The sequence below is a fragment of the Sceloporus occidentalis genome, unplaced genomic scaffold (assembly GCF_023333645.1).
Source record: "Sceloporus occidentalis isolate IW3139 unplaced genomic scaffold, rSceOcc1.0.p SCAF_68, whole genome shotgun sequence".
Lineage (NCBI taxonomy): Eukaryota > Metazoa > Chordata > Lepidosauria > Squamata > Phrynosomatidae > Sceloporus > Sceloporus occidentalis.
This window is the reverse complement of record NW_028317048.1, coordinates 1204026-1228672: the sequence shown is the minus strand read 5'-3', so window position 1 is coordinate 1228672 and position 24647 is coordinate 1204026. Positions and strand designations below refer to the sequence as shown.

General features: G+C 38.3%; 1 protein-coding gene across 1 annotated transcript in view; it reads right to left on the bottom strand.

Annotated features, from left to right (window-relative positions):
* Nucleotides 1-516: 516 nt before the first annotated feature.
* The window catches only part of FREM2 (FRAS1 related extracellular matrix 2), a 74688-nt gene continuing 50557 nt past the window's right edge, over nucleotides 517-24647 (bottom strand). Inside the window, exons 9-24 of the mRNA XM_089493907.1 lie at nucleotides 24379-24576; nucleotides 23204-23368; nucleotides 22929-23111; nucleotides 21704-21834; nucleotides 19158-19316; nucleotides 17607-17910; nucleotides 16740-16871; nucleotides 16159-16490; nucleotides 10538-10730; nucleotides 9678-9782; nucleotides 8965-9092; nucleotides 8590-8724; nucleotides 2413-2539; nucleotides 2047-2234; nucleotides 1414-1560; nucleotides 517-1023 (exon numbers count right to left, since the gene is read on the bottom strand). Coding sequence (XP_089350033.1) covers nucleotides 517-1023; nucleotides 1414-1560; nucleotides 2047-2234; nucleotides 2413-2539; nucleotides 8590-8724; nucleotides 8965-9092; nucleotides 9678-9782; nucleotides 10538-10730; nucleotides 16159-16490; nucleotides 16740-16871; nucleotides 17607-17910; nucleotides 19158-19316; nucleotides 21704-21834; nucleotides 22929-23111; nucleotides 23204-23368; nucleotides 24379-24576 — 3134 coding nt within the window. The remainder of the gene's footprint in view (nucleotides 1024-1413; nucleotides 1561-2046; nucleotides 2235-2412; nucleotides 2540-8589; nucleotides 8725-8964; nucleotides 9093-9677; nucleotides 9783-10537; nucleotides 10731-16158; nucleotides 16491-16739; nucleotides 16872-17606; nucleotides 17911-19157; nucleotides 19317-21703; nucleotides 21835-22928; nucleotides 23112-23203; nucleotides 23369-24378; nucleotides 24577-24647) is intronic.

Sequence of the window (24647 nt, the reverse complement as noted above, 5' to 3'; positions counted from 1 at the left end):
GTTGGTAAAAGGATCGGTAGGGAAACTAGTCCCATATAAATATGCCTTCACATTCTAATACTTTCTAATCACATCAATTACTTTTTTTTACGCAATAAAGACAAATGTATAGGATAATCACTGAACCTCCAAAGTTAGTAGATAACATTAAAATAGACCCTCTCTCTGTGAGTAGAGATGAGTTATCAGCACCAATGAATAATTTTGTTTTAAATAATAAAAAAAAGAAGAAATACAATAGCACATTTCATGTTGACAGTTTTTGTTCCGCACCTCTCCATGCAGTGCATGTTATAATGCTGTCAGGATTGCTGTAATACAAAAATCATAATTATGAGTGATGGTTCCATTTTTGTGTCTCGTGGTTGTAACTCAAACTATATGCAAGGCATTCGAAGTCGGACCAACCATGAGTCTTGAGTAAAGAAAACATAATTCCATTTTTTTCAGAACCAAATGGTTGGTGTGCTGTGTTTTGAGGCAACCTTGATTGGTTTCACCAGGAGTTCTTGGCTATTAAACTTCTGAACTGTCCGTACTATACCCACGAGGAGGCATCATGGGCTCGCTGCTCCCAGACTCTTTACCGTCTTCCTTCTTTTTGGATTTCTTCTTCTGTTTGAGTAATAAAACAGCAATAACGATGAGACAGATTGCGAGTAGAAGTATAGCTGCGATGACCACCAGAATGGTGACAATGCTGACCTCACCCTCTTTATTATTGACCTCTTTTGGGATAATACCATCAAGGTTGACCTCTTTCTGAGGGATCTGTCTCTTGTTGCTGCGTTCCAATGCAATATGTTGAATGTTGGTGCCTCTGTTGTTTTCTATGCCAATTTCTTGGGCAATCTGAGGGGCTTCACTGACATCTCTCTTCTTACGGTTAGTCAGTGAAGGTGCGGCAATACTTAAGGAATGGTACTGGTTCTCTACACTTCTTTTACCAATACCTCTGTTGGCATTTTCCTTTGATCTCATTGTATAAATTGTGTGCATGTACCACTCACGACCCAAGGATATCTGAAAGGGAAAAACTTAAACTATGAATATTGAATTGTGACCACCTGAATACCTTAATTGTTGGCTCTAGAATATAAAACAGGTGAAAGAATAATGAAGGAAGGTGTTCTTTCTTTAAGTTACTTTTAAGGCTTTTTAAAGGAGGGTGACAAAAGCTACAGTTTTTTTCTCCAGGAGTCCTGAAATTCATATTTACACAAGTAATACCACCACACTCAAATGATTTTTGTAGCAATTTGTGTTCATATACATACATCCCCACAGTTTAATGAACCGCTGGTCATGTAGGCAGACAGTAAAGCTTATGATAAGGAAAAAAGGCTGATGGCCTCTGGTTGGAAACCCCAAATTAAGGCATTTACTTACTGTTCTCTGTTATTTGCTACTCACCTGGAAAAGAGGTGACGAATCAACCTTAAATCCATCAGATCCAGGTTGCTTGACCAATGGCAAAGCTTCAGGGTCATCTACAGCCAGTCTGGCATTAAATGCAACACTCCCAAATTTAATAGTTTGTGTTTCTGGTTGAGCTTTGTCCTATAACACATATACAAACAAACAATTAAAACAATTAATTTGCTGCAAAAACCTCAAGGCTGCCATCATTGTCAGGCATGCAATATTTTGGGTGATCTTCCCTGCTGAAACACCACATTGGATTGATTCTTTATGGCAATATTAATGAAGTCAATTTTTCCACAGGTATTTGCCTAATAGACTGGAATAAGATAACAGAGCTAGGACGCATACATAATATGCAGCTCTCTGGAAACATTATATTATGCAGAAACTAGACTGTTTAAAAAAAAACAAAACTGTTTGAAAACGTATTTTTTATTTCAGATTAATGATGAAAAAATTTGGTTGGAGTTCCCCTTTTAATACTGATCCATAGAAATACAGCCCATTTATTTGATACAACATGCATATAGTTTTTAGGTATATTTCTTAATATGAGTGTTTTTTCCATTTAGGATTCACGGTTTAGATGGAATCACAGATTCTAAGGTATAGGACTCTTACCAAAATCTTAAATTGATACAACAGTGAAGACGAATCTGCGAGGCAGCCATATTCATAGTTATCTGGGCTGTATTTGGGGACATATCCATCAGCCCCCGTACATAGAAAAACCTTTTCAATGCTGCAGTAAAAGGAATTTCCCAGGTTTTGCACTGGATCCACCATCACGCGGCCGTAAATTATATCACCTGAAATACGGTAATAAGAAATTAGCAGGGAATGCACTGAAAGTTGAACTTGTTGCTTTTTACATAGATCTAGATAGATACATTTCACATCTTTCTTGTAAATACCATGGAAACTCTGACAGTATCCCTGAAACTGAGCAACTATAAAAAAAATGTAACACAATTAATAAATGGATACCTTCTGAAAAAGCGATATCACTCTCCTGTCCAAAGCCCATGGATCCGTCCGACAACCAGAGAGATTTCTTTGAGAGAAGCAGCATCTGTGTATTCAAACTGAACTCTGTAGGTACCGGATCACTCACCTAGGGGACAGAAGACTGCGCATTAGTGGCCATAAACAATGAATCACACATTGGACCTTCTTGGTGGCTTTTAGGATGAGAGAAAGTTTGTGAGTTAGTTTCTGTATTCTATATGTGTGTCTGTACCAGATAAAGAAGCATGTATATCTAATTGCATGACTGCAAATGGCATGGTGGCAGGCAGGCCCGGACTGGCCATCGGGCACACCGGGCATTTGCCCGGTGGGCCGGGCCACGGCAGGGCCGCATTTACTTAGGGGCTGATGGAGCTGCAGCTCCAGGCCCCTACCTACGGCCGCATTAACGCAGGGCATAAGGGGCACCTGCCCCTTAAGCCCGCCGCAACTGCAGGTCCGCCACTCTAGTGGGCCGGGAAGTCCCCACCAAGGCCGGCCTTACAGGTCTCCGGCCGCACAGGGTTTAAATAAAAACATCAGGTTTTTTTTTCAACTTTATTTAACATCCTCCATGTGGATGGAGGTTGTTAAATAAAGTTGGAAAAAAACCCCTGATGTTTTAATTTAAACCCTGTGCGGCCGCAGACCCCTAAGGCCGGCCCTGGTGGGGGCTTCCCGGCCCCTTAGGGCAGGGCCGACCTTTGGGGTGTGCGACCGCACAGGGCGCCACACTCCAGGGGGCGGCGGGGGGCGGTCCGCACCGGGTGCCGCTCATCAGGGGGTGCCGACTTGCGGCACCCGGCACTCCTCCAGAGACGGACAGTAATGTCCGCCACTGGAGGAGCAGGCTCGCAAGGGAGCGGTATCGGAGGTCTTTAACAGACCTCCGGCTCCCTTGAGTAATCACTCAAGGGAGCCGGAGGTCTGTTAAAGACCTCCGATACCGCTCCCTTGTGAGCCGTGCGGCAACAGCTGCTGTACGCCGGGGTCTGTTGTCAGATCCCGGCGCACAGCACTGAAGCCGCGCCCACCGCTGTCCGTGCCCTCTGACCTAGTGATGGGAAGTTCGGATCATTAAAGTGAATCGGATCATTTCGATTCGTTCACTGAAATGATCCGATTCATGATCCGGATCTTCGGATCACTCAGTGTGTCTGCACGGAGTTACTGTTTTCCAGTAACTCCGTGCAGGCACACTAACGATTGGCCCCGCCCCTTTCATTATGAATCCTCCCCCCTGCCTCCAGTGATGTCAATGAAGGCAGAGAGTCATTCAAAGATTCGGATCTTACAGGGATCCGAATCTTACAGTGATCCGGATCACTGTAAGATCCGGATCATTGTAAGATCCGGATCATTGTAAGATCCGGATCATTGTAAGATCCGGATCATTGTAAGATCCGGATCTTTGAACGACTCTCTGCCTTCATTGGCATTGTAATCATTCAGAGAATGTCACCATACTGTTATAAATAATACATTCATAATCACTGCCCCCAGGATTTACATTCCCCTTTACCTGCAACTGCACCTTAAGCTAACTTTATTAAATTAATTAAATTAACCCTCACCATTAAATTAACCCTAAACACCCCATCAACCATGACTGCCCTAAAATTAACCCTTAACACCCCATCAACCATGACTGCCCCTAAAATTAACCCTTAACACCCCATTAAGCATAACTGCCCCCAAATTAACCCTAAACACCCCATTAAGCATAACTGCCCCCAAATAAACACTAAAGACCCCATTAAGCATAACTGCCCCCAAATTAACACTAAAGACCCCTTTAAGCATAACTGCCCCCAAATTAACACTAAAGACCCCATTAAGCATAACTGCCCCCAAATTAACCCTAAACACCCCATTAAGCATAACTGCCCCCAAATTAACCCTAAACACCTCATTAAGCATAAATGCCCCTAAATTAACACTAAAAACCCCATTAAGCATAACTGCCCCCAAATTAACCCTAAACACCTCATTAAGCATAACTGCCCCTAAATTAACACTAAAGACCCATTAAGCATAACTGCCCCCAAATTAACCCTAAACACCTCATTAAGCATAACTGCCCCTAAATTAACACTAAAGACCCCATTAAGCATAACTGCCCCTAAATTATCCTTAAACACCCCATTAAGCATAACTGCCCCTAAATTAACACTAAAGACCCCATTAAGCATAACTGCCCCTAAATTATCCTTAAACACCCCATTAAGCATAACTGCCCCCAAATTAACACTAAAGACCCCATCAACCATACCAATTTATTAGGTAATTTATCTGGAGTACATGCAATTAATTTAGGGGCAGTTATGGTTAATGGAGTATTTAGGGTTAATTTCAGGGGCCGTTGTGGTTAATGGGGTCTTTAGGGTTAATTTCAGGGGCCGTTATGGTTAATGGGATCTTTACGGTTAATTTCAGGGGCAGTTATGGTTGATGGGGTATAAGGGTTAATTTTATGCTGATGATTGAGGGTTAATTTAATTAATTTAATAAAGTTAACTGTAGGTGCAGTTATAGGTAAAGGGGGGCAAACTCAGGGGAATCTAAATCCTGGGGGCAGTGTGAACATTATTAATGTATTTATTTATAAAAGTATGGTATCAGTGATTTTCTCTGAATGATTCGAATCTCTGTAAGATTCGGATCCTTGTAAGATCCGGATCCCTGTAAGATTCGAATCATTCGACTCTTCGGTTCATTCGACTCTTCGGTTCATTCGACTCTTCGGTTCATTCGACTCTTCGGTTCATTCGACTCTTCGGTTCATTCGACTCTTCGGATCATTCGACTCTTTGAACGAATCTCTGACTCTATGAGTCATCGTTCCTGTGAGAATTAATGAGCTGTAACCTGACCCCAGAGTGCTCTGCAGATGACTCACAGCTCTAGGATCAGGTTACAGCTGCATGATGATTCACAGACTGAACCGCTACAAACGAATCGTTCAGTCTAGTGAACCGACTCATCCGGATCACTAAAAAGAACCGGATCAAATGAACGATTCGTTCATGATCCGGACATCACTACTCTGACCCGGAAGAAGAAAGAGAAGACAGAAGAACTGAAGAAGAGGGAAAGAAGAAAGGAAAGGTAGGAAAGCATTAAGTGAGAGTGGATTGGTATGTATGTGTGGTTTGGTATATATGTTGATTGGTGTATATGTGTGGATTGGTATATATGTGTTGTGTGGTATATATACGTGTGGATTGGTATATGTGTGTGGATTGGTATATGTGTGTGGATTGGTATATATGTGTTGTGTGGTATATATACGTGTGGATTGGTATATGTGTGTGGATTGGTATATGTGTGTGGATTAGTATATACGTGTTATGTGGCATATACGTGTTGTGTGGTATATGTGTGTGGGTTGGTGTATATACGTGTGGGTTGGTGTATATACGTGTGGATTGGTGTATGTGTGTGGATTGGTATATGTGTGTGTGGATTGGTATATGTGTGTGGATTGGTATATGTGTGTGGATTGGTATATATACGTGTGGGTTGGTGTATATACGTGTGGGTTGGTGTATATACGTGTGGATTGGTGTGTACGTGTGGATTGGTGTGTACGTGTGGATTGGTGTGTGTGTGTGTGTGTGTGTGTGTGGATTGGTATATATATGTGTGGATTGGTGTATATGTGTGTGGGTTGGTGTATATACGTGTGGATTAGTGTGTACGTGTGTACGTGTGGATTGGTGTGTACGTGTGGATTGGTATATGTGTGGATTAGTATATATGTGTGGATTGGTATATGTGTGGATTGGTATATATGGGTGGATTGGTATATATGTATGGATTGGTATATATGTGTGTGGATTGGTGTATGCGTGTGGATTGGTGTATGCGTGTGGATTGGTGTATACGTGTGGATTGATGTACGTGTGGATTGGTAAATGCGTGAGAGTGATGGGTGTTATGCTGTACCATTTCCAATGAATTTTTCATTATATAATTATGCTCTAAAAGTACATCATAACTCCCATCATTCTATACTGTTCCATACAGTGGCAGAGCTGGGAGGCAGAGGCCTTGCACCCCCGCCGCAGGACTCCTGAAAGGTAAGTGAACTTCAAAGAGGGAGAGGGTAGATAGTTAGGAGGGGGTAGTTGCGGCGGGCTTAAGGGGCTCTGCATTAATGTGGCCATATAGGACCAGCCAGTCTGGTCCTGACTGGGCCTATTTTAAGGTGGGGGCCTGGAGCTGCAGCTCCATCAGCCCCTAAGTCAATCCTGCCCTGCCACAGGCGCGGTCGCAGTTGCTGCTTGCTCCGGCAACAAGGTAAGTAGGGTGAGGGAGGGGGGTGCAGTGAGAAGTGGGGAAGGGGGTTACATAGTGAGAAGGGGCAGATAAGATGTGGAGAGGGGGTAGTGTGAATGCGTATATGAATGAATGAATGAATGAATAAATGTGTGGATGAATTGTGTGAATGCGTATGACAATTAATTAATTCATGTGTGGATGAATTGCTTGAATGATTTGTGAGACTGCATTAATGAATGTGTTAATGATTTGTGTGAATGATTAAATGCAAAGATGGTACATGAAGGGTGGGCTTTAACAATAAATAAATAAATTAATATGGGCTGCTCAGGCTTAAATGCCCGGGCCTATTTTTTGTCCCAGTCCGGGCCTGGTGGCAGGTCATTTTCGTGTCCGATATCTTTCTAGGGCTGTCCGCACATAATCACTATGAATTTAAATATTTATATATGAACAGATTTTTTGTATGGAAATATAGAAGAACCAGGAGGGAGCAATAGTGTAAGAGTGGATTTTTTGTATACATTAGGAATCCAGTTTGCACTTTATTGTATATAAATAATAATTCCATTGTTTCTCTAGCCTTATGCCCCTATCTGAATTCGCTAGCCATTTCCAACCTTCATTTCAAGCCTTTTCTCTGGCTTCTCTTTTACTCTTTCTCATGTGGAGGGCAGAGGAGGAATTGGAGATTATATATAAATATATATATATATATATATATATATATATATATATATATATATATACTGCTCCAATCTAAAGATTGTAGGCCTTTGCCTGATGCTGTCAGAAGAATCATTTTAATCCTTTATTTTACCCCAGTGTTTAATCTTGCCTTCTCCAAATTTTCACACATGCACATGGTTTCTGTCTCACACTTGCTAATATTGTACTTGAGTTTATTGGGGCTAATGGGCATAGGTGACCTAAGGTGCCTCACATGCCCCTCACACATTACCTAGAGTTGTGATGTCATGTCATGTTCTACCAGCTTATTTCCCAGGCCAATCTGCTCCTTAACTTTTTGTCTCTCTCTTACTCTGTGTCATTACCCACTTTTCATGAAACAAAAGAAATCCTCAGGCCCTTTTTACTCTTGGTCTACTATTCTTGAGGATCTAAGGTTTCTGCAGCTTCTGTGATACCTTTTTAAATGCTCTTGAGTGATCCTACAGGCTGTCTTACACAAAGCACAGGGTATTATGTTTTATCTCTGTGTTTTGCACCATTTTCTCACTTGAGAACCATGAGGGAGATTTCATTGTCAGTGCTACATATATATATATATATATATTTGAGAACAATCTTGAAAAGAAAAGCAATAAACATTCTGAATACCTAAACTGAAATTGTTAGTTATTCTAGACGTAGCATAAGAGGAGGATAAAACTTAAATTGTTAGTTATTCCAGATATAGCATAAGAGGAGGATACCTGGCAGAAATTAAGTTAATAAGGTGCAAGGTTATTCTGAGACAATGAACAAGGGCCAAGTTCTCTAGTTGTAAGGTACATTTTAAAATCAATAGAGAACTTTGAAGTTATGTAAATGCCATAACAAAATACATAACAATATGGAACGTAAGGCTTTGTATATGTTCTTAAAGGAAGAATAATACATTTTAGAGGATTCAGAATTGCTTAAAGCCAGTGGTGAGCCCTCATTTTTCATTGGTTGTTTGACTATCAACATAAAGTCATAAATACATGTAACTATAAAAATTCAAGTCGCTGCTCAATCCATTCTCTGTAGACATTGGGCAGAGTGGCATAGCCTCCATTAATACTGGGGCTAGGGTAAACACCTACATCCCTCATGAGGCAAAGACACCATGGGAAGAACGATGGCCCGTATTCCCTTGTGACATACCTGTTGGAATCGGATGTCAATATCAAAAGTTATGGGCTCTCGAGGATTGCAAACAGTGGGTAAACTGTACTCCTGGTAAGGTGCTGTTGTGCAGGCAATGAGCTTGACTGTGTAGGTTCCTGAGTAGTCTCGGACCTAATGAAATAAGGGTTAGAACAATAATTCTTAATATAATTGCTAGTATGCATAATAGATACATTGGCTGTATTTAAATAATAAGGAAATACCGGTAATTCCATGCTAGAGTAGCCACCTAATACGATGGTTAAGGAACACTGTTATAGCTGTTCATGGCTATTTTTCCTGTTTTCTGCTAATTGTATTTTTTTTAACCAAAATACAGTAGAGAATACTGAGAACTGGTAATCCACTCACAGCAAAATCAGATACAAAACTCCATTGTTGAATTGGCTGGTTATAGGTTGGCTCACTCCGTACTAAGCTAAGGGTAAAGGTCAGTCCCAGATGGTCCGCCGACATAATCATTGAAGTCAGAGAAGTTGCTAAAAAAAAAAGGAGGACATTATTAGAAAGTTCACTAAAATTTAAATCAAAAGTATTGTACTCCCCTACTTGTCAACCGAAATATAAGCAGTAATTATGACTCGGGAACTAAGATGCCCTTGTATGAATGTAAATAAACTAAAAGAGGCATTTCTAGCTGGTTGGGGAGAACCCCCTCCTATCTGGCTTTTTGGAGCACTTTATGATACATTTAGGAATTGAATATATGATACGTACATTCCTGAAATTTTTGGGATTTCCTGTAATTGAAGCGGCATTCATGTGGACCCCAAACTGGTCCAAAATTTATCAAACAAAATTGGAGGTGAGAATGCAGCTGGGTCACGTAACACATACATGTGAGAAAGTGAGAAGTTTGTTTTAATGTAAGTGAACACTATAAGTGTTAGTAAAAGTGTGATCAGCAGCAGGGAAACCTGCTAGGAGACCAGATTAATCAATGCCTAAAATGCCAGGATGAAGTACTATGTCCTTTGGAGTCAAATCCCTTTATCTCGTGACGTAACACTACATCCATCATCGCGAAGGGGTTAAGATACTTGTTAAAGGATAACTATTCTTACCAGGGTGTGACATAACAAATACACCATTGAACCGAGCTTCTGTTTTAAAATTGACGACTAATCGCCCCTCTTCATTAATACGCATGCTGGTTGGGTAAAGAGAGCCTGAAAAAAATAAGAAAACAGAAAAAATATAATTATTTATAGTTGTAATAAAATACAACTATAATAAAATAATAGTAAAATAACAATTACAATATTTGTTAAGTACTATATAAAATTTAGTATTAAACATGTTTATTTTGTTTTTAGTTAATAGTCTTAAATGTTGTGACTTTTTGTCTCAAAAGTCATTGTCTCAGATATTGACCTGTGTCTGCATACACGATTTGCTTTAAAATCCCCTACATACTATGGCATTTGTTTTAAAAGGAGGTCATAGATGCTTTATGTTTGTCATATGTCTGAGATTTCAAATACTAAGACTTTGTATATTCATTCAATCAATCTACTTACTTTATCTCACGCCTAATTTGTAATTTTAGAATTATTAAATGAAGGATATTGGGAACTGGAAATGCAGTTATTTAATAAATGTGATTCTCATATTCATGTCGACATGATTTTTTATGATTGAAACAATCTGTGGCTAAAAAAGGAAAATACAACATCTTCCTTTTGGCCATGCATGTATTTAAAGGTCTCTGAGTCAGGAGGTACCAATCTATTTGTCAAATTTGCACAGTATAGAAACTTGCAATTAGCATTTTATGGAACCATAGTGAAACGGACGTTTATCCAGGTTTTCCCGATATGTTGCATTATGATGCATTCAGGCTACATAATCTAGAATATACTAATCCTAGAGGAATTTGAGCTGCAGATCTGGCTGTGCTGATTTGAGGGTTACAGATGAGTACCTTGTAGTTCTGCTTCAGGAGGGCTGCCAATTCCATCCTTCCACAAGATGGCAGTATCGTACACAAATGTCAAGCGCAGCTCCGAGTGGAGATCAAAATGCTGCCAGCCACCCACTCCCACTGGGGAGTGGAACACATAGGACACGTACAAGGGAACTCGTAAGGTCACGTAGGATTGCACGAGATTCAGGACCTTGAAATAAAAAAGAGTTTATTTAGCCATGTCCATTTGGGTAGCGCAAAAGACAAATAGTAACTTGATTAAATCTCGCTCACTAGAATACACTTACATATTCTACAGGTTAGTGCTGTTCATACAATTGGAAGTTGGCACTTATTGCAATGGTGGTATTAAACATGAGGAGACCAGAACATTTGATCATTTTCTTCTTAGTAGAGCTAAACAAGATTATTTAGTAATAACTCCTGGTTAATAAACAAACAGAAAAGAAATGTGATGGGGACTGCCCCTTAAAGGTTTATTAGCAATACAGACTCTTCTGATGAAACAATGCACAAATAACAGCTAACAAAATTATTTAAAGCAAGCCGGCAAAATAAAAGATCCCAAAACTGCAGAAAATAATATAAATATACAGTATATCTTGTTTTTAGGATTATGAGCAAGTAACCAAAACTCTTGCTCTGAATGTTTAAAAAGTAAATCATTTAAAACACAATGCAACTAGTTGAACAAGTGGTGATGTTTACATAGGACAAAGTACAATACAAGGACTGCCCAGCCTATCCTCTTAGATTTCAAAATATTCCCTTCAACCCTTTACGTCACAGGAGAGTAACAGGGCTTCGGGTCTCATAGCATTCAAGGATCTTACTTTTAAGGGGATGTTTAGAAATCGGGCATCTTACAGTAAAGCGCAGAATGTACTGTAATTCACCATATTGAGGATTAGCATTCCGTTTGGACCAAGTGATAACTCTTTTAAAGAAAGACGTACAACATTGATGTTTACTTTGGCCATCTTAAGAGGAAAAACCAACTCGACAGTACATATACTGGGCATTTGTTGCTCATTAGTACACATTTCTGATAAAAATGCGGCTTGAAATATTTTTTTCAGGAAAGGTTATAAGGTTAATAGAGTCCTTAGCGTGTATGTAAAATGAAAACGTAATCGTCAGGTCATTTCCAGCACAAAACACTCAAAAGACACAAAATATCCTCGAAAGACGAAGTGACGTGCTGGCGTCATGCTGTTACGTGTCCTTTCTCGCTAAGCGAGTGTATGTAAATGGAAATGGTTCCCTTGCTAGTGAATGTCCTTAAAGCGGGTTATGCCTGTATATCTGTTAGCAATTAAAGGGAGACTTCAGCTATTATATGCACTTTAATGTATACGATAGCTGGGTGATCCCTTTAAATCTGAAATTACATTCAGTGGGAGCTCTTTCTTGCCGCTGATTGCTGTGTGAAACATTGGACCACAGAAGAGGCATTTTTGCTTCAACTACTAAAGGTGATTACATTATTATTATTTTATTTTTTTTACATTTTAAAGAATTCATATTAAAGTACTCACAAAGTGCCTTAATTCATGAGGCTACACGGGACATTAGACTGTCCTTTTAATAATAACATGTGCATATAGTCATACTGAGAGTAATAGCCTCACGCTAGAGCAGTACAGTACCTAGCACTTTCCTATTTTGTCGCATTACCTGGAACAAATGGATTTGTTGGGGGTTTGTATAATTTGATTTACACAACGTGGCTACCACTTTGAAGATGCAAAACATTTTTGTGAAACAAACAAGAAACAAGACATAAAAAATCATAAACTTGAGTGTGCGTAACTACTCACCCTCGCCAAAGTCAATACTTAGTAGAGCCACCTTTTGCAGCAATTACCTCTTTGGGTACATCTCTATAAGTCTGGCACATCCAGCCACTGGGATTTTTGCCCGTTCTTCAAGACAAATCTGCTCCAGCTTCCCTAAATTGGATGAGTTCCGCTGGTGTACAGCAATCTTTAAGTCATACCACAGATTCTCAATTGAGGTTTGGGCTTTGACTAGGCCACTCCATGACATTTAAACGGTTCCCTTAAACCACTCAAGTGTTGCTTTAGCAGTATGCATAGGGTCATTGTCCTGCTGGAAGGTGAACCTCCGTCCCAGTCTCAAATCTCTGGAAGACTGAAACAGGTTTCCCTCAAGAATTTCCCCTTATTTAGCCCCATCATTCCTTTAATCTTCACCAGTTTCTCAGTCCCTGAAGATGAAAAACATCCCCACAACATGATGCTGCCACCACCATGCTTCACTGTAGGGATGGTATCTTGGGGTGATGAGAGGTGTTGGGTTTGTGACAGACATAACGTTTTCCTTGATTGCCAAAAGGTTCAATTTTAGTCTCATCTGACCAGAATACCATCTTCCATATTTTTGGGGAGTCTCCTACACGTGTTTGCTTATTTTTTTTCTTTAAGCACTGGATTTTTTCTGGCCACTCTTCCGTTAAGCCCAGCTCTGTGGCGTGTATGGCTTAAAGTGGTCCTATAAACAGATACTGCAATCTCTGCTGTGAAGCCTCTGTGATTAATGCCCTCCTTGCCTGGTGCAAGTAGTTTTTTGGTCTGCCTGTCACAGATTTTTTTGGTCTGCCTGTCGCTGAGTTTTTTGGTCTGCCTGTCGCTGAGTTTTTTGGTCTGCCTGTCGCGGAGTTTTTTGGTGGTGATGTATTATTTCCATTTCTCAATAATGGATTTAATTATTTTTTTTTATAACCCAACCCTGATCTGTACTTCTCCGCAACTTTGTCCTTCTATTGCACACAGGTGGACTGTATTTAACTTAAGGTAATTAGTTGCACCAGATCTAATTTAGGGACTTCATAGCAAAGGGGGGTGAAAACTTTTCAGTTTTTTTCTTTTTTAGATTTTTTAAAACATGTTATTACCTTTATTTCATTTCACCAATTTGGACAATTGTGGGTATGTCCATTACATGAAATGCAAATAATAAAAAAATAAATGAATTTCAGTTTGTAATGCAACAAATTAGGAAAAATGCCAGGGGGGGTTAAATATTTTTGCAAGTCACTGTATCTCCAACCACCAACTTGACCTAAGTTAACATGATTAAAGTCATTAAATTAAAGTAAGAGCATATAGCAAGTGGAATGTCTGTGTTACAGCTTCATGCTATTGTGTTCCTTTATAAAATGTAATCAAACTACTGGCACTCCACATGTTGGGCACAATTTACAATGGTATAGTGTGTGCCAAGTGGCAACACTTTCTTAAAGTGGACAACCATCCACCTGAATAGAAAGCTTCAAAATGTCCTACATTATTTCGTACTATGAATTAAATTAATAACCTAGCAAGACTTTTAAGAATTAAATTGTGTAAATATTCTAGTGTATTAGCCTTTCCCGAGGTTGGTTGATTAGGAACAATAGACAGTTTATAATTATGTGCTGAACTCTATTAAATCCTGTAAGAAACATATATACTAATGTGGACCCTTCCAGCACTGGCCTTAATAAAATGTTGGGTTGGCTTTTGCTGGATTTGTAATATATCAATTTATCTTAAAGTATTGACATTTTTTACAAAAAGACTGCTTTGGCTCACATAAGCGAGAAGTTCCTACAGTATCATGAACCCACAAAAATAAGCTCTCAGAGTAAAGGTATATGAGGTGAGGAAAGGAGGACAGAGACACTTGGACATTGAGCAGGAATTATGTACATTTTGGTCCTACAGAATGGATAAATGGAAATTTAGCAAAGTACAGAAGTTTATTTCAAAGGATGAAAAATGTTAGATCTAAAACTAGAATGCCAGAGGTTTAGATCCAATGTAAGAATATTCTACATTAGTGTGAGGGTGGTAGAAACAGTGGAGGCTAATGCAGTGAGGGAGGTTAAACACGCATGGGTTAGGCATAAAGATCTCCTAAATCTAAGACAAGACCAAGGAGTGATTAAGGTCTGAGTCTATACTCTATTAGGTCTGAGTCTCTACTCTATTAGTTTCCATTGTCCAGTTTGCTCTTTGAATTGAAGAAATGTGCTATGGTTTGAAGCTTATAGTGATCATTTTATTGGGTAGAAAAGAAAAAAAAAATACTTCATAGATAAACCTCATCAGTAACCAGCCATTAGAGCTTGACGGGGTCATGAGAAGATACAGACCAGATGGTGTGAGACTAAACAAATAAATAATAGGGAGAATTTGACGCACAGCTATGGGTGGGTGATTGTGAGATGAAAGCTTCATATCTACCATCCCGTGACTAAATGAAAAGAGAATGTTTTGACACATACAACATTTCTTTATGCTCTACATAATATCCAAGAACTCAGTCCCATTTCTACTCCTATTGTAACTAGGAATTCTGACTATAAGCCCACCTGATCCGACAAGAGAAGCATACAATCTGTTCTTTTAATACCCACAACCTGCTTCGAGAAAGGAAATCAAATATTTCGCCCACCTGTGACACCACTGACTTCTCTACATGACCCTCACTACAATCAAATCATCCTTGCCCAAGCAGTGCTTCTTCTGTCTCTTTCCCCTTCAACCTCCATGCACATTACAAGAGCAGGGGCCACTGCTCATCACAGACCCCTCTATACACCTGACCTGTTCCCCTCCAGCTATTTGTCCTGCAGAAGATGTGTTCCATTGAACTCATCTCTTGCTCAGCAGTGTAGATGGAAAACACATTCAAGGCCAACCAGCTCCAGCACTGCTTTGTGTGAGATTTCCAGAGGGCTTCACAATACCCTTTGTACACATGTGCAATTTCACTGGGAGTGAAAATAATAGCCCACATGCTATAGGTATTTTTTGTACTTCAATTACATTATTATTGGCATTATAGTATGAAAAAAAAAAATATTTTTTTATATGTCGCCCCAAATTGTGTTTTTTTTCTACAAAAATTAATAGAAGCAAAATCAATAATATAAACATTATTAAATAAGAAAAATAATACAATAAAATAAAGAATAAAAAATGATTTGTTTGGAACAATTTGATTAACAGAACGTATAAGTTCCCTGCATGGTTAATTATGCTACCAATAGGAAAATGGGAATTTCAAAAGCACAGAGAGACTATTAAGTCTTTAAATGAAACCCATACAATGAGCTTCTGGGAAGAGCTCACATATCAAACAAATATAATGACTTGATGGGGTCATGGGAATATTTTACTGCACTGGGACTGGCTGGCGAATACAAATGCAACATAGAAACATAAAAACAAATCATGAAGACTTTTTTCATCAAGGGAAACCCTAGGAAAGCAAACTTATATTTTTGCTAATATTATTGAATTTCATTGAAATCTGTTTTGTTGAATATAAAAATAAAAAGTATTAGCATTCCTGAGGTAAAATTGTTGAAAATATATAGGGTTACAAGGTTTTAAGACAACAGAGATGTTTTCTTGTAGTTATTATGTTAATTATTATGAGAGGTCTTTAACATGTAATCTACAGCTTATGATTGTATCATATGACAATGTCTGCCCACTAGATGACCCACTCTAGACGAGCAACCTCAAGATGAGCCACTTTTTGAAGGAACCTTCATATGATTTGAATATCAAATGATAACAGCAACAAAATATCACGTGAAGTACCTGTCCATCTGTGCCAATTGTGCCTCCACATTCGGTCAGGAGTTCAGACATGTCGTAATAGCTGGTAAACTCCCACAAGCAGGCCTCCAGGTTAAGATTTCGATAGAATCGCAGAGTGTTGGATCCTCGGAGCTGCGGGCTGTATTGGTAAGGAGAGGTTTCACCAATTAACTCTGGATTCTTGGTTGAGTTTGTTAGGAATCCATACCGAGTTCTAACTTCATTGTAATCCAGAAGGTTAGAGCACTTATGGTTTCCAGCTCTGGTACCATCGGGACTCAGGGTGAGTTCAAAGTTGGACATTTCTCTTGTAGATATAACAGGTAGCATTCCTTGAAAATATAAAAATTTATTTAATCAGGTATGTAATCAGTTATGTTGATATTTATACAATTTATTAATTCATTGTTATGCTTTCAAAAATATTATGACGCCAATGGGATATAGGACCATTTTTGGAAAAAAATAAAATAAATATCAGTATATAGCATTTTCTGTTAATACATTTATGTTTATGTGTACATCTACCGCTAAGATGGAACTGTCACAACCCAAAGATGTATCAGAGCTTGTTTAATTACCGTCAATATGAGGAAGGGTAACTATGACTTTTATGAGGTTCGAATGATCTGGGTCATCAGAGCCTGTGTAGCGCATTTTAGCAGAGAAAGGTTCAGCACCAACCACCCCTGGTACTCTAGGGTGACAAAGTCCTAGGGAGAAAAAAAACAGAATAGTAGCAGGATATGAAGCCATACTAATTCTCTTCATTCAATACTTGTCACTTAAAAAAAAATACAAACATCTATATGACTGAAATTAATATAGCACTTGCACATTTAGTTTAGGGGAAACAAAAAAACTTCTATTGCTTTTTTAGTCCTTGAAGCAGCTTTCACAAAGAGGCATAAATCTAGAATCACGAAAGATGTGACCGGTGGTATTGTTAGCATTTTATCCTACTATATGAAATCTTTTAAACATCTCTAAAAAAGATTGGTGCTTATATTTTCTGTGACTTTTGTTTAAATGATAAAAGTAACTAATCTCATGTTATGGCATTTGAAACCATTTAAGTAATTAGAACTTAGCGCAAATTGTTGGCGCTATATAAATAAAAGATAATAATAATAATAATAATAATAATAAAAGCGGAGCAGAAAGCAGAAAATACGAGGACGTTCAGATGAGTGTTGAAAGTACCCAAAGCATAACATGTTTCATGACAGGTAGTTTGAAATTTCTTATTACGAATGTACACACAAAATGAGATCTGATTAAAATATTTTTAAATGCTTCTATAAAGTGTGTACCATAAACCATGTACAGGCTTCTGTAATTGAATATATTGCAACAGTATAAACTCTGGAGAGCATCTGTGTATTTTTTGAGTGAATAAGTGAATCCTTCTAATACAGCTAATATAGTACCCCATTCGTATTACTTACCATCTTCTGAACTAATTGTAATAATAGGACTCATCAGCTCCAGACCTTCATTTCCATCTGAATTTACAGCCCGCGCTGCGCACTGCACACGAGATCCAGCTTGGAAGTAAATGGAATCCAGCGAAATCATTTTGGAGGTCGTAAAAAAAGTGTCAAAGTCCACCTCCTTCATGGGGCTGGTCACTCCGTCGGAACCAGTGGGGGCGCTAACCAGCCAGCGGTAGCGAGTCAAAGTGTCATTTATATTTTCACTAGTGCATATGGATCCGGTTTTGTCATAGTCAGAATATTTAGGGTTACATGCCTATAAAAAAAATAAATACAAATAAAGGAGATTTGATAGCTTTTCCCTGCTTCCCTATTGTAATAGCGCTATAGAAATTGCTGGCCCTCTACTAATAAATAATGTATAACATTGTATAATGTTATGTTTAACAATATATTATCTACTAATCAAATATAATGTTAGGATGTTTTAATAATATTTTTTATCATGTGCATTGTAGTCTAGTTTTTTGAAGCCATAATTTAAATCTAATTGTCCCTTAGAACAGCTGGTTGTCTTTTCATCCATAAAAAGCATATAAAATTGTGCCACTCTGCCCCCTGATATGACACTCTGCCTCTTGATATGCTTTATTCGCCCAGATATGCTTTATGCTCCCATGATATGACACTCTGCTCCTGATATGCTTTATGCCCCCCTAGATATTCCACTATGCCCCCTGATATGCCACTCTGTCCCCAGATATGCCACTCTGTCCCCAGATATGCTTTATGCCCCCTGCCCTCTTAGATATGCCACTCTGACCCCCCCGATATGCCACTTTGCCTCCTGATATGCTTTATGCACCCCTGCCCCCCTAGATATGCCACGCTGCCTCCTGATATGCTTTATGCGCCCCGACTTACCAATGCACCCCCAGACTCCCTGGTGCCTCATGGGGCAGCCGATGTATGTCTGCGCGATGCGCGTAGACAACTTCTGCTGCTACTTGTCACATCCGCTGGGGCTTCTATGCCGGTGCTCTGTCATAGAACCCCCAATGGAAGTGTCGGCAGCAGCGGCATCCTGCAGACCTTCCCTGGCTGCCAGAGATGAAGCTACAGGTCCCCTGCGGGGGGATCCTCATCTCTGGCAGTCGGGGGAATTCTGTGCAATGCGCTCAGACAACCTCCACTGCTGCCGGGGCTTCTATGGTGGAGCACCGGAAGGTCATGTAACACCGGCGCTCTTCATAGAAGCCCCATGGGAAGTGCCGTCAGCAGCGGGGTTGTCTGCCTCGCACAGATGTCCACCGGAGAGGAGGATCCGAGTCCCCTGTAGCAGAGCTAAAATGAAAAAAATGAACACCCGCCCGGCGCCTAGAACTGCTGTGCGGCCCAGTTGCTTATAGGCAACGGACCAGTACCGGTCCGCGGCCCAGTGGTTGGGGACCCTTGCCTTAGAACACACACTGCTTGATTAAGGACATCCTAAAATCTCTGTATTTTTGTTTAAAAGATTGTAACCTCAGCATTTTGTGAGTGAATTGTATATGTTGTACTCACTGTAATACAGACAACTGGATAGCCAGCAATAGGGTTGGGGTTGTCTTTAGCTCTTGAGGTGTCATCATATATCATGAGAGAGACCACTTGAGGGACTGAAGGAAAGGTGACATCGGCCATGCTGTTTATTTCCTCAATGTACACGATCGCTTTGGTCATCTGAAATTATTTTTTTCAGAAATGGCACAATGAGCATAATTCATAATGACTGACATTTTCTGTTGTTGCATTCCTTCTACTGAAATACCTACCAAAAATAGACGAAGAACTTTGACCATACACATGTATTTATGACAGCAGCAGATTAGTGACTGATAAACTTTGCCATATGGTCATAAAGTGGCGCTCTCACATGTGATCAGCATTCTGTATGATAGAAGGGAGCTAAATGCTAAAACTAAAATAGCCATTTCATTCATGTTAAGCGTTGGTAATATATTCCGGCTCCAGCATCACTGTCCCTTTCTTATACAGAATTATACAATAAAACATCAAATTGTATACTATTTGAGCCCTACAGTTCCATTTGGTGAATCTGATTCACACACATATATATATATATATATATATATAGAGAGAGAGAAAACAAATTATCAGTGATCAAATCCAAATGTTCAAAAATATATATTAAGTAAACATGAGGTTTTAATACCTCGATGGATGATAGAAATGTGTTCTTCTTTGTTTGTTAAATATGGCTATATTTTACTTTGAAAACCTACTATTTTGGCTCAATTTTTTTTTCCTTTAATTAAAAAGTAATTATATTTAAATCGGAAATCCTTCTCTCTCCTTTTGGTCTGAGCTACCTATTAAGGGTTAATTGAGTGAGACATAAAAAGTCTACTTGGTCTCAAGGCCAGACATTGTACCTTAGCCAAGTGCCACTTACCTCCAATAAAGTGTCTCGATGTGGCGGGTCAGCTTGTGTGCTTTGGCCAAAATACAGCACTAAGGTGTTATGTTTATTTAGTGAGTATATTTCAATATTTGGAGTAATAATTTGTTCTTCGTTTGTTAAATATGGTTAAATTTAATGTCAGTGCTGTTGTCCAGTAAATAATGATGGGAGACACGATGAGCAGTTACAATGACCCATCGAAACCTTAACTGATTGGAGGTGAATAATGCGTGGTTTGTGATGACCTATCTAAAATTAAAATCTCAGGTAGAAAAAGAGACAACAGCCTCTAAAAAAATGCTACAATGAAATCTAATAGAAAGGGTCTTTAGTGATACGGCACGTTAAAATGATACATTTTAGTCCGTTTTTATAAACAAGCCTAAACACTATGTTAAAGGAAAAAACGAGCATTCATCGCCTGCGCGGAAGAGTAAAAACACATTTTAGCCTTGACAAGTAAACCTTTTCTTTGGCATATAAAATTTTAATTGTGACATCATTGCGATGTAATATAGAATTGTGAAGGTTATGAAATGCATATGTAAATAATAGTAATTACATTACTAATTGCCTGGTTTTAATCTATTTGTAATAACAAATAAGGTACTGTACAGTTCTGGAGACCCCCAATCTACAGATGGATACAGACATATTAGAGAGTTCAGAGAAGGGCTAATAAAATAGTAAACGGTTTGCAGGATAAACATTATTAGGAAAGACTAAGGAATCTTAATATATATATATATGTATATATATATATATATATATATATATATCGGAGGAAAGAAGAGGTGATAATCTAAAACTAGAGCGTTTCCAAGTAACAGTATTGCAAGGGGCATTTCTAAAATGCTTTTTAATGTTTTTTTAACTTGTCCAATTTACTGGCTCTCTCAATTGTTTTCTATGTCAGTATTGCTGCAAAAGTATACTTTTAAATAACGACTTCACAAACCATTTATTACATACTTCACTTTGCATATTACAAGTGGTGAGAATTGTCAGACTGTCTAACCGGATGAAGGAGGAAAGCTAAAAAACATATTCACAATAATCTTTGCAATAATGGAACATTTTAATATAAATGTAATCCATGTAGTTTAAAATGTTTATATATGTTTTTTGGCACATTTGATTGCTACACGCAGATAATATGTATGGATTTAAATATATCTGCAAAGGTAGTATCGGTTTCCTATGAGATTGAGTGGATCTGGACACATTTTAACGGCTAATTTAGTTTAATTGAACCTAATTGTTCAATGACTTTGATCTGAATTGTCTTTATCTGGACAAGCAGTGATTTTAAATTTAAAATAGGAATGCAGGGCAGTTAGCGCTAGTTACTTGAACGTGTGCCCAGGGGAATAAATCGCTGAGTACTTTGTTACGTTTTTTCTTTACTGCATGAGTGCAGATTGCAAAGCTTAATGAACGCAGCCCATCCGGGGTTATGTATACAAAGTAATTCTGGTGCAACGAACATTTCATTGCTACGGTAATAAGGTTATTTTTTTATACTGTGCACCAGAATAACCTTTCATACCTAACCCCTAATATATTTACTTATGTAATAAACTGGTACCCCCCCCCGCATTTTTTTTTGCCAAATAAAGGACATTTGCACATTTTGTCTTAGTACCTGTGTTTCAGCGACCATATTTTCATCAGGTTTAAGATGCACTGTAAAAGCCTCCCTCATTTCTCGTACTCCATCATAAAGAACCTCAATCTCAACAATGTGCTGGGTTTCACCTTCCTTGAATTCAATTTCTGCAAAATAAAATAAATTAAATGTTTTCTTCAAACGTTCCAACTTGTATATTCAGGATTTTACCTGCGCTGTAGATATTCTCTGGAATCTCGTACCTTGTTCTGTCAGACCCTACCTTCATTATTTATAACGTTAACCCCTTAAGGGCCAGGACTTTTTAACACTATAGGCACAGAGCAATTTTCTTCAACCATGATTTGCTTCTTTCTTATTTAGTTTACCCACTCAAATTACATATACATTTTTGCAACAAGAAAGTTTATTTTTTATGAAAGAAACTAAAAAACACATTAATTCAAAATTTTACAGGTATACAAATTATCCACAGCTAGTATAAATGTTAAATATTTAATGTCTACCTAACCCTAAACCTAACTCTTACCCTATTATTACCTATTCCCCACTAATGAACCCCCAGAACACTAACTACCCAATATGCATTAAAATTATACATTAAAAGCTAACCCCTTAGGGTCAGGTAAAACATTAAAAAAATGTATTGACTGTATCTATGCATGTGATTGGCTGTAGCATGATCACATGCACAGAAGTGCAAGGGATCTGCTATGCGATGACATGGAACAGTTTCTCTCTTTTTTTACCAGCATCTTTGGTCCTCTAGGGACAAATTTCCAGGACGTATGTCATTGTATGTCATTGGTTGCAAAGGGGTTAAACAATAACTAAAAAACAACTTGTTCAAAGAAGCATAAAATCTATCCTACTCTCTGACACGAAACCATCACTTTCCCCATTGTAGTAGAACTATGAAAAACGCTAGTGTTTTATTAAAAAAAGGATAATATAATATAATGTAGTTGTCTGGATAATGTAAATATATAGCGTAAACTAAAATATAGCTCACCAGCTGCTGCAGAGGTGGCTGACATTTTTGGGGGTTGTAGTGTAAAACAACCAGATGACTACCTGTTGGCCATCTCTTCTGTAAATAAGCCCGGGACATGACTGATATGTTGTGATCTTTGTGTTTTCCTATGGCCCAATTTCTTGGATCACAAAGTGAATGCAATTGCCGAACATTTAATATGTTTGCGAGTTTTCATTGGAACACTATAAATAAAATCAGGTGTACCTTCTGAGATAGGGTTGTAATCTTCTCCAGAGGTAGCAGAGCCATCCTTTGTGTGCACACGCACAATGGAAACCTTTGATGTGTCTCCCAGACGAATGACTGGAATTTTTACAACAACTATCTGTCCTTGTTCCTTTGGCTCGCTCACACTAAACTTGGTGTCTCCAAATTTAATTATTGCCTCTGAAAAATAGAAGAGATTAATACGGGCATTAATGTTGGTATGATGCTTACGTTGGTTCAAAATTCCATCTGTAGCGTTACAAGCATCTTACTGTCTGCATCATCTTTGATCTTGATCAAGGTTTCATTTAGTTCACCAATGGAGGCGCCAAATGGTGATTCACTTTTTGGAGTGCCAAGAACGAGACGCAGCTCTTCCTCGTCCTCGTGAACAGAGTCATCAATCAGCTTCAGAATGCAAGGACGTTCTGCCTCCCCTGAAATCCAATTTGGAAAAATGATTTTACTCACCAAACAAAATGGCCACAAAATTATTGTTTTGAATGTTTTAATTAATGAAAAACGCATAGTGGTAGAAAAAAAAAAAACCCCTAAGTTTTTCATAGATTTAGTGTATTTTCAAACAAACAATGTAATCCAATGACTTGTTTCTTGAGATTTATTTCAAGGTGTGTACTAATTATAAAAAGTGAGGATGATATTCCTTATAATATATTGCAGAGTGCAAGCACTGTGTTTCATAATCTAAAATTCTACAAATTCCTCCAACATCCTTTATTTCTTCATTCTAGCTCTGTAAAAACTATTGACACTATATAAAAGATAGCAATATTAATGCATTTCTAAACACTACCACTTTAAGTTAACATTAACTTAAGTTAAAAAATATGTGATATAGACTTTAGCAGCAGCATAAAACATGCAATCAACCATCTTGTGTCAATTTTTTTATTTATAAATTTAAATGTACATTAACTTACCATTACAGTAAGAGTCTGAGTTGCTTATAAAGAAAGAAGAGAATTTAGGTAATGCTAAAACAGCACATTATAGAGTTAGAATTTCTCTCAAATATCTTAAACAACCTCATAAGGTATAATAAGTTAACAATATTCAAAGGGAATGAAAAGAAGAATTTGCATGGGATGTTGATTTGAGTGTATGAATGCAATGAACATGTACCTATCAAGGAATATAAATTATTTTAACAATATTTAGGTAATGGTTTAATAGTCTTGTAAAGCACATTTGAAATACACGCATACTGTTTTTTCTCTCAATACTCCTTAATTAACACAAGTTCTAATAAAAAAAATAAAAGATCTCTGGACCTAATTGTTTAATAATAAAATAATAATAATAATAATAAAAAAAAAAAAAAAATATATATATACATACTGTAAAAACAATATGCACATATACACTTGACTTTTAGATTGGAATATATTACTGCAGATTAATGGTAACCAGACAGACAAACATTTACCTGGGAGGAATGTGATTATGGAGCTGTCAGTATTTGGACGCTCTTCAAAGTCCATCATCACCTGTGCGGACCCCTGGCGTGAGTAACAGCGCACCGTAGACCTGTGATTAATATCACCGCTCCTGTACACCATTGCTGCAATCTGTCCATCCTTTTCATTGCCTGTGTACACTGGTTCTCTAAACTGTACCTTTGGCACTGTAAAACCATTACAAATGCAATATGTCAGACTTAAACCTGTGCTGGGTGATATTTAATGCTAATTATGG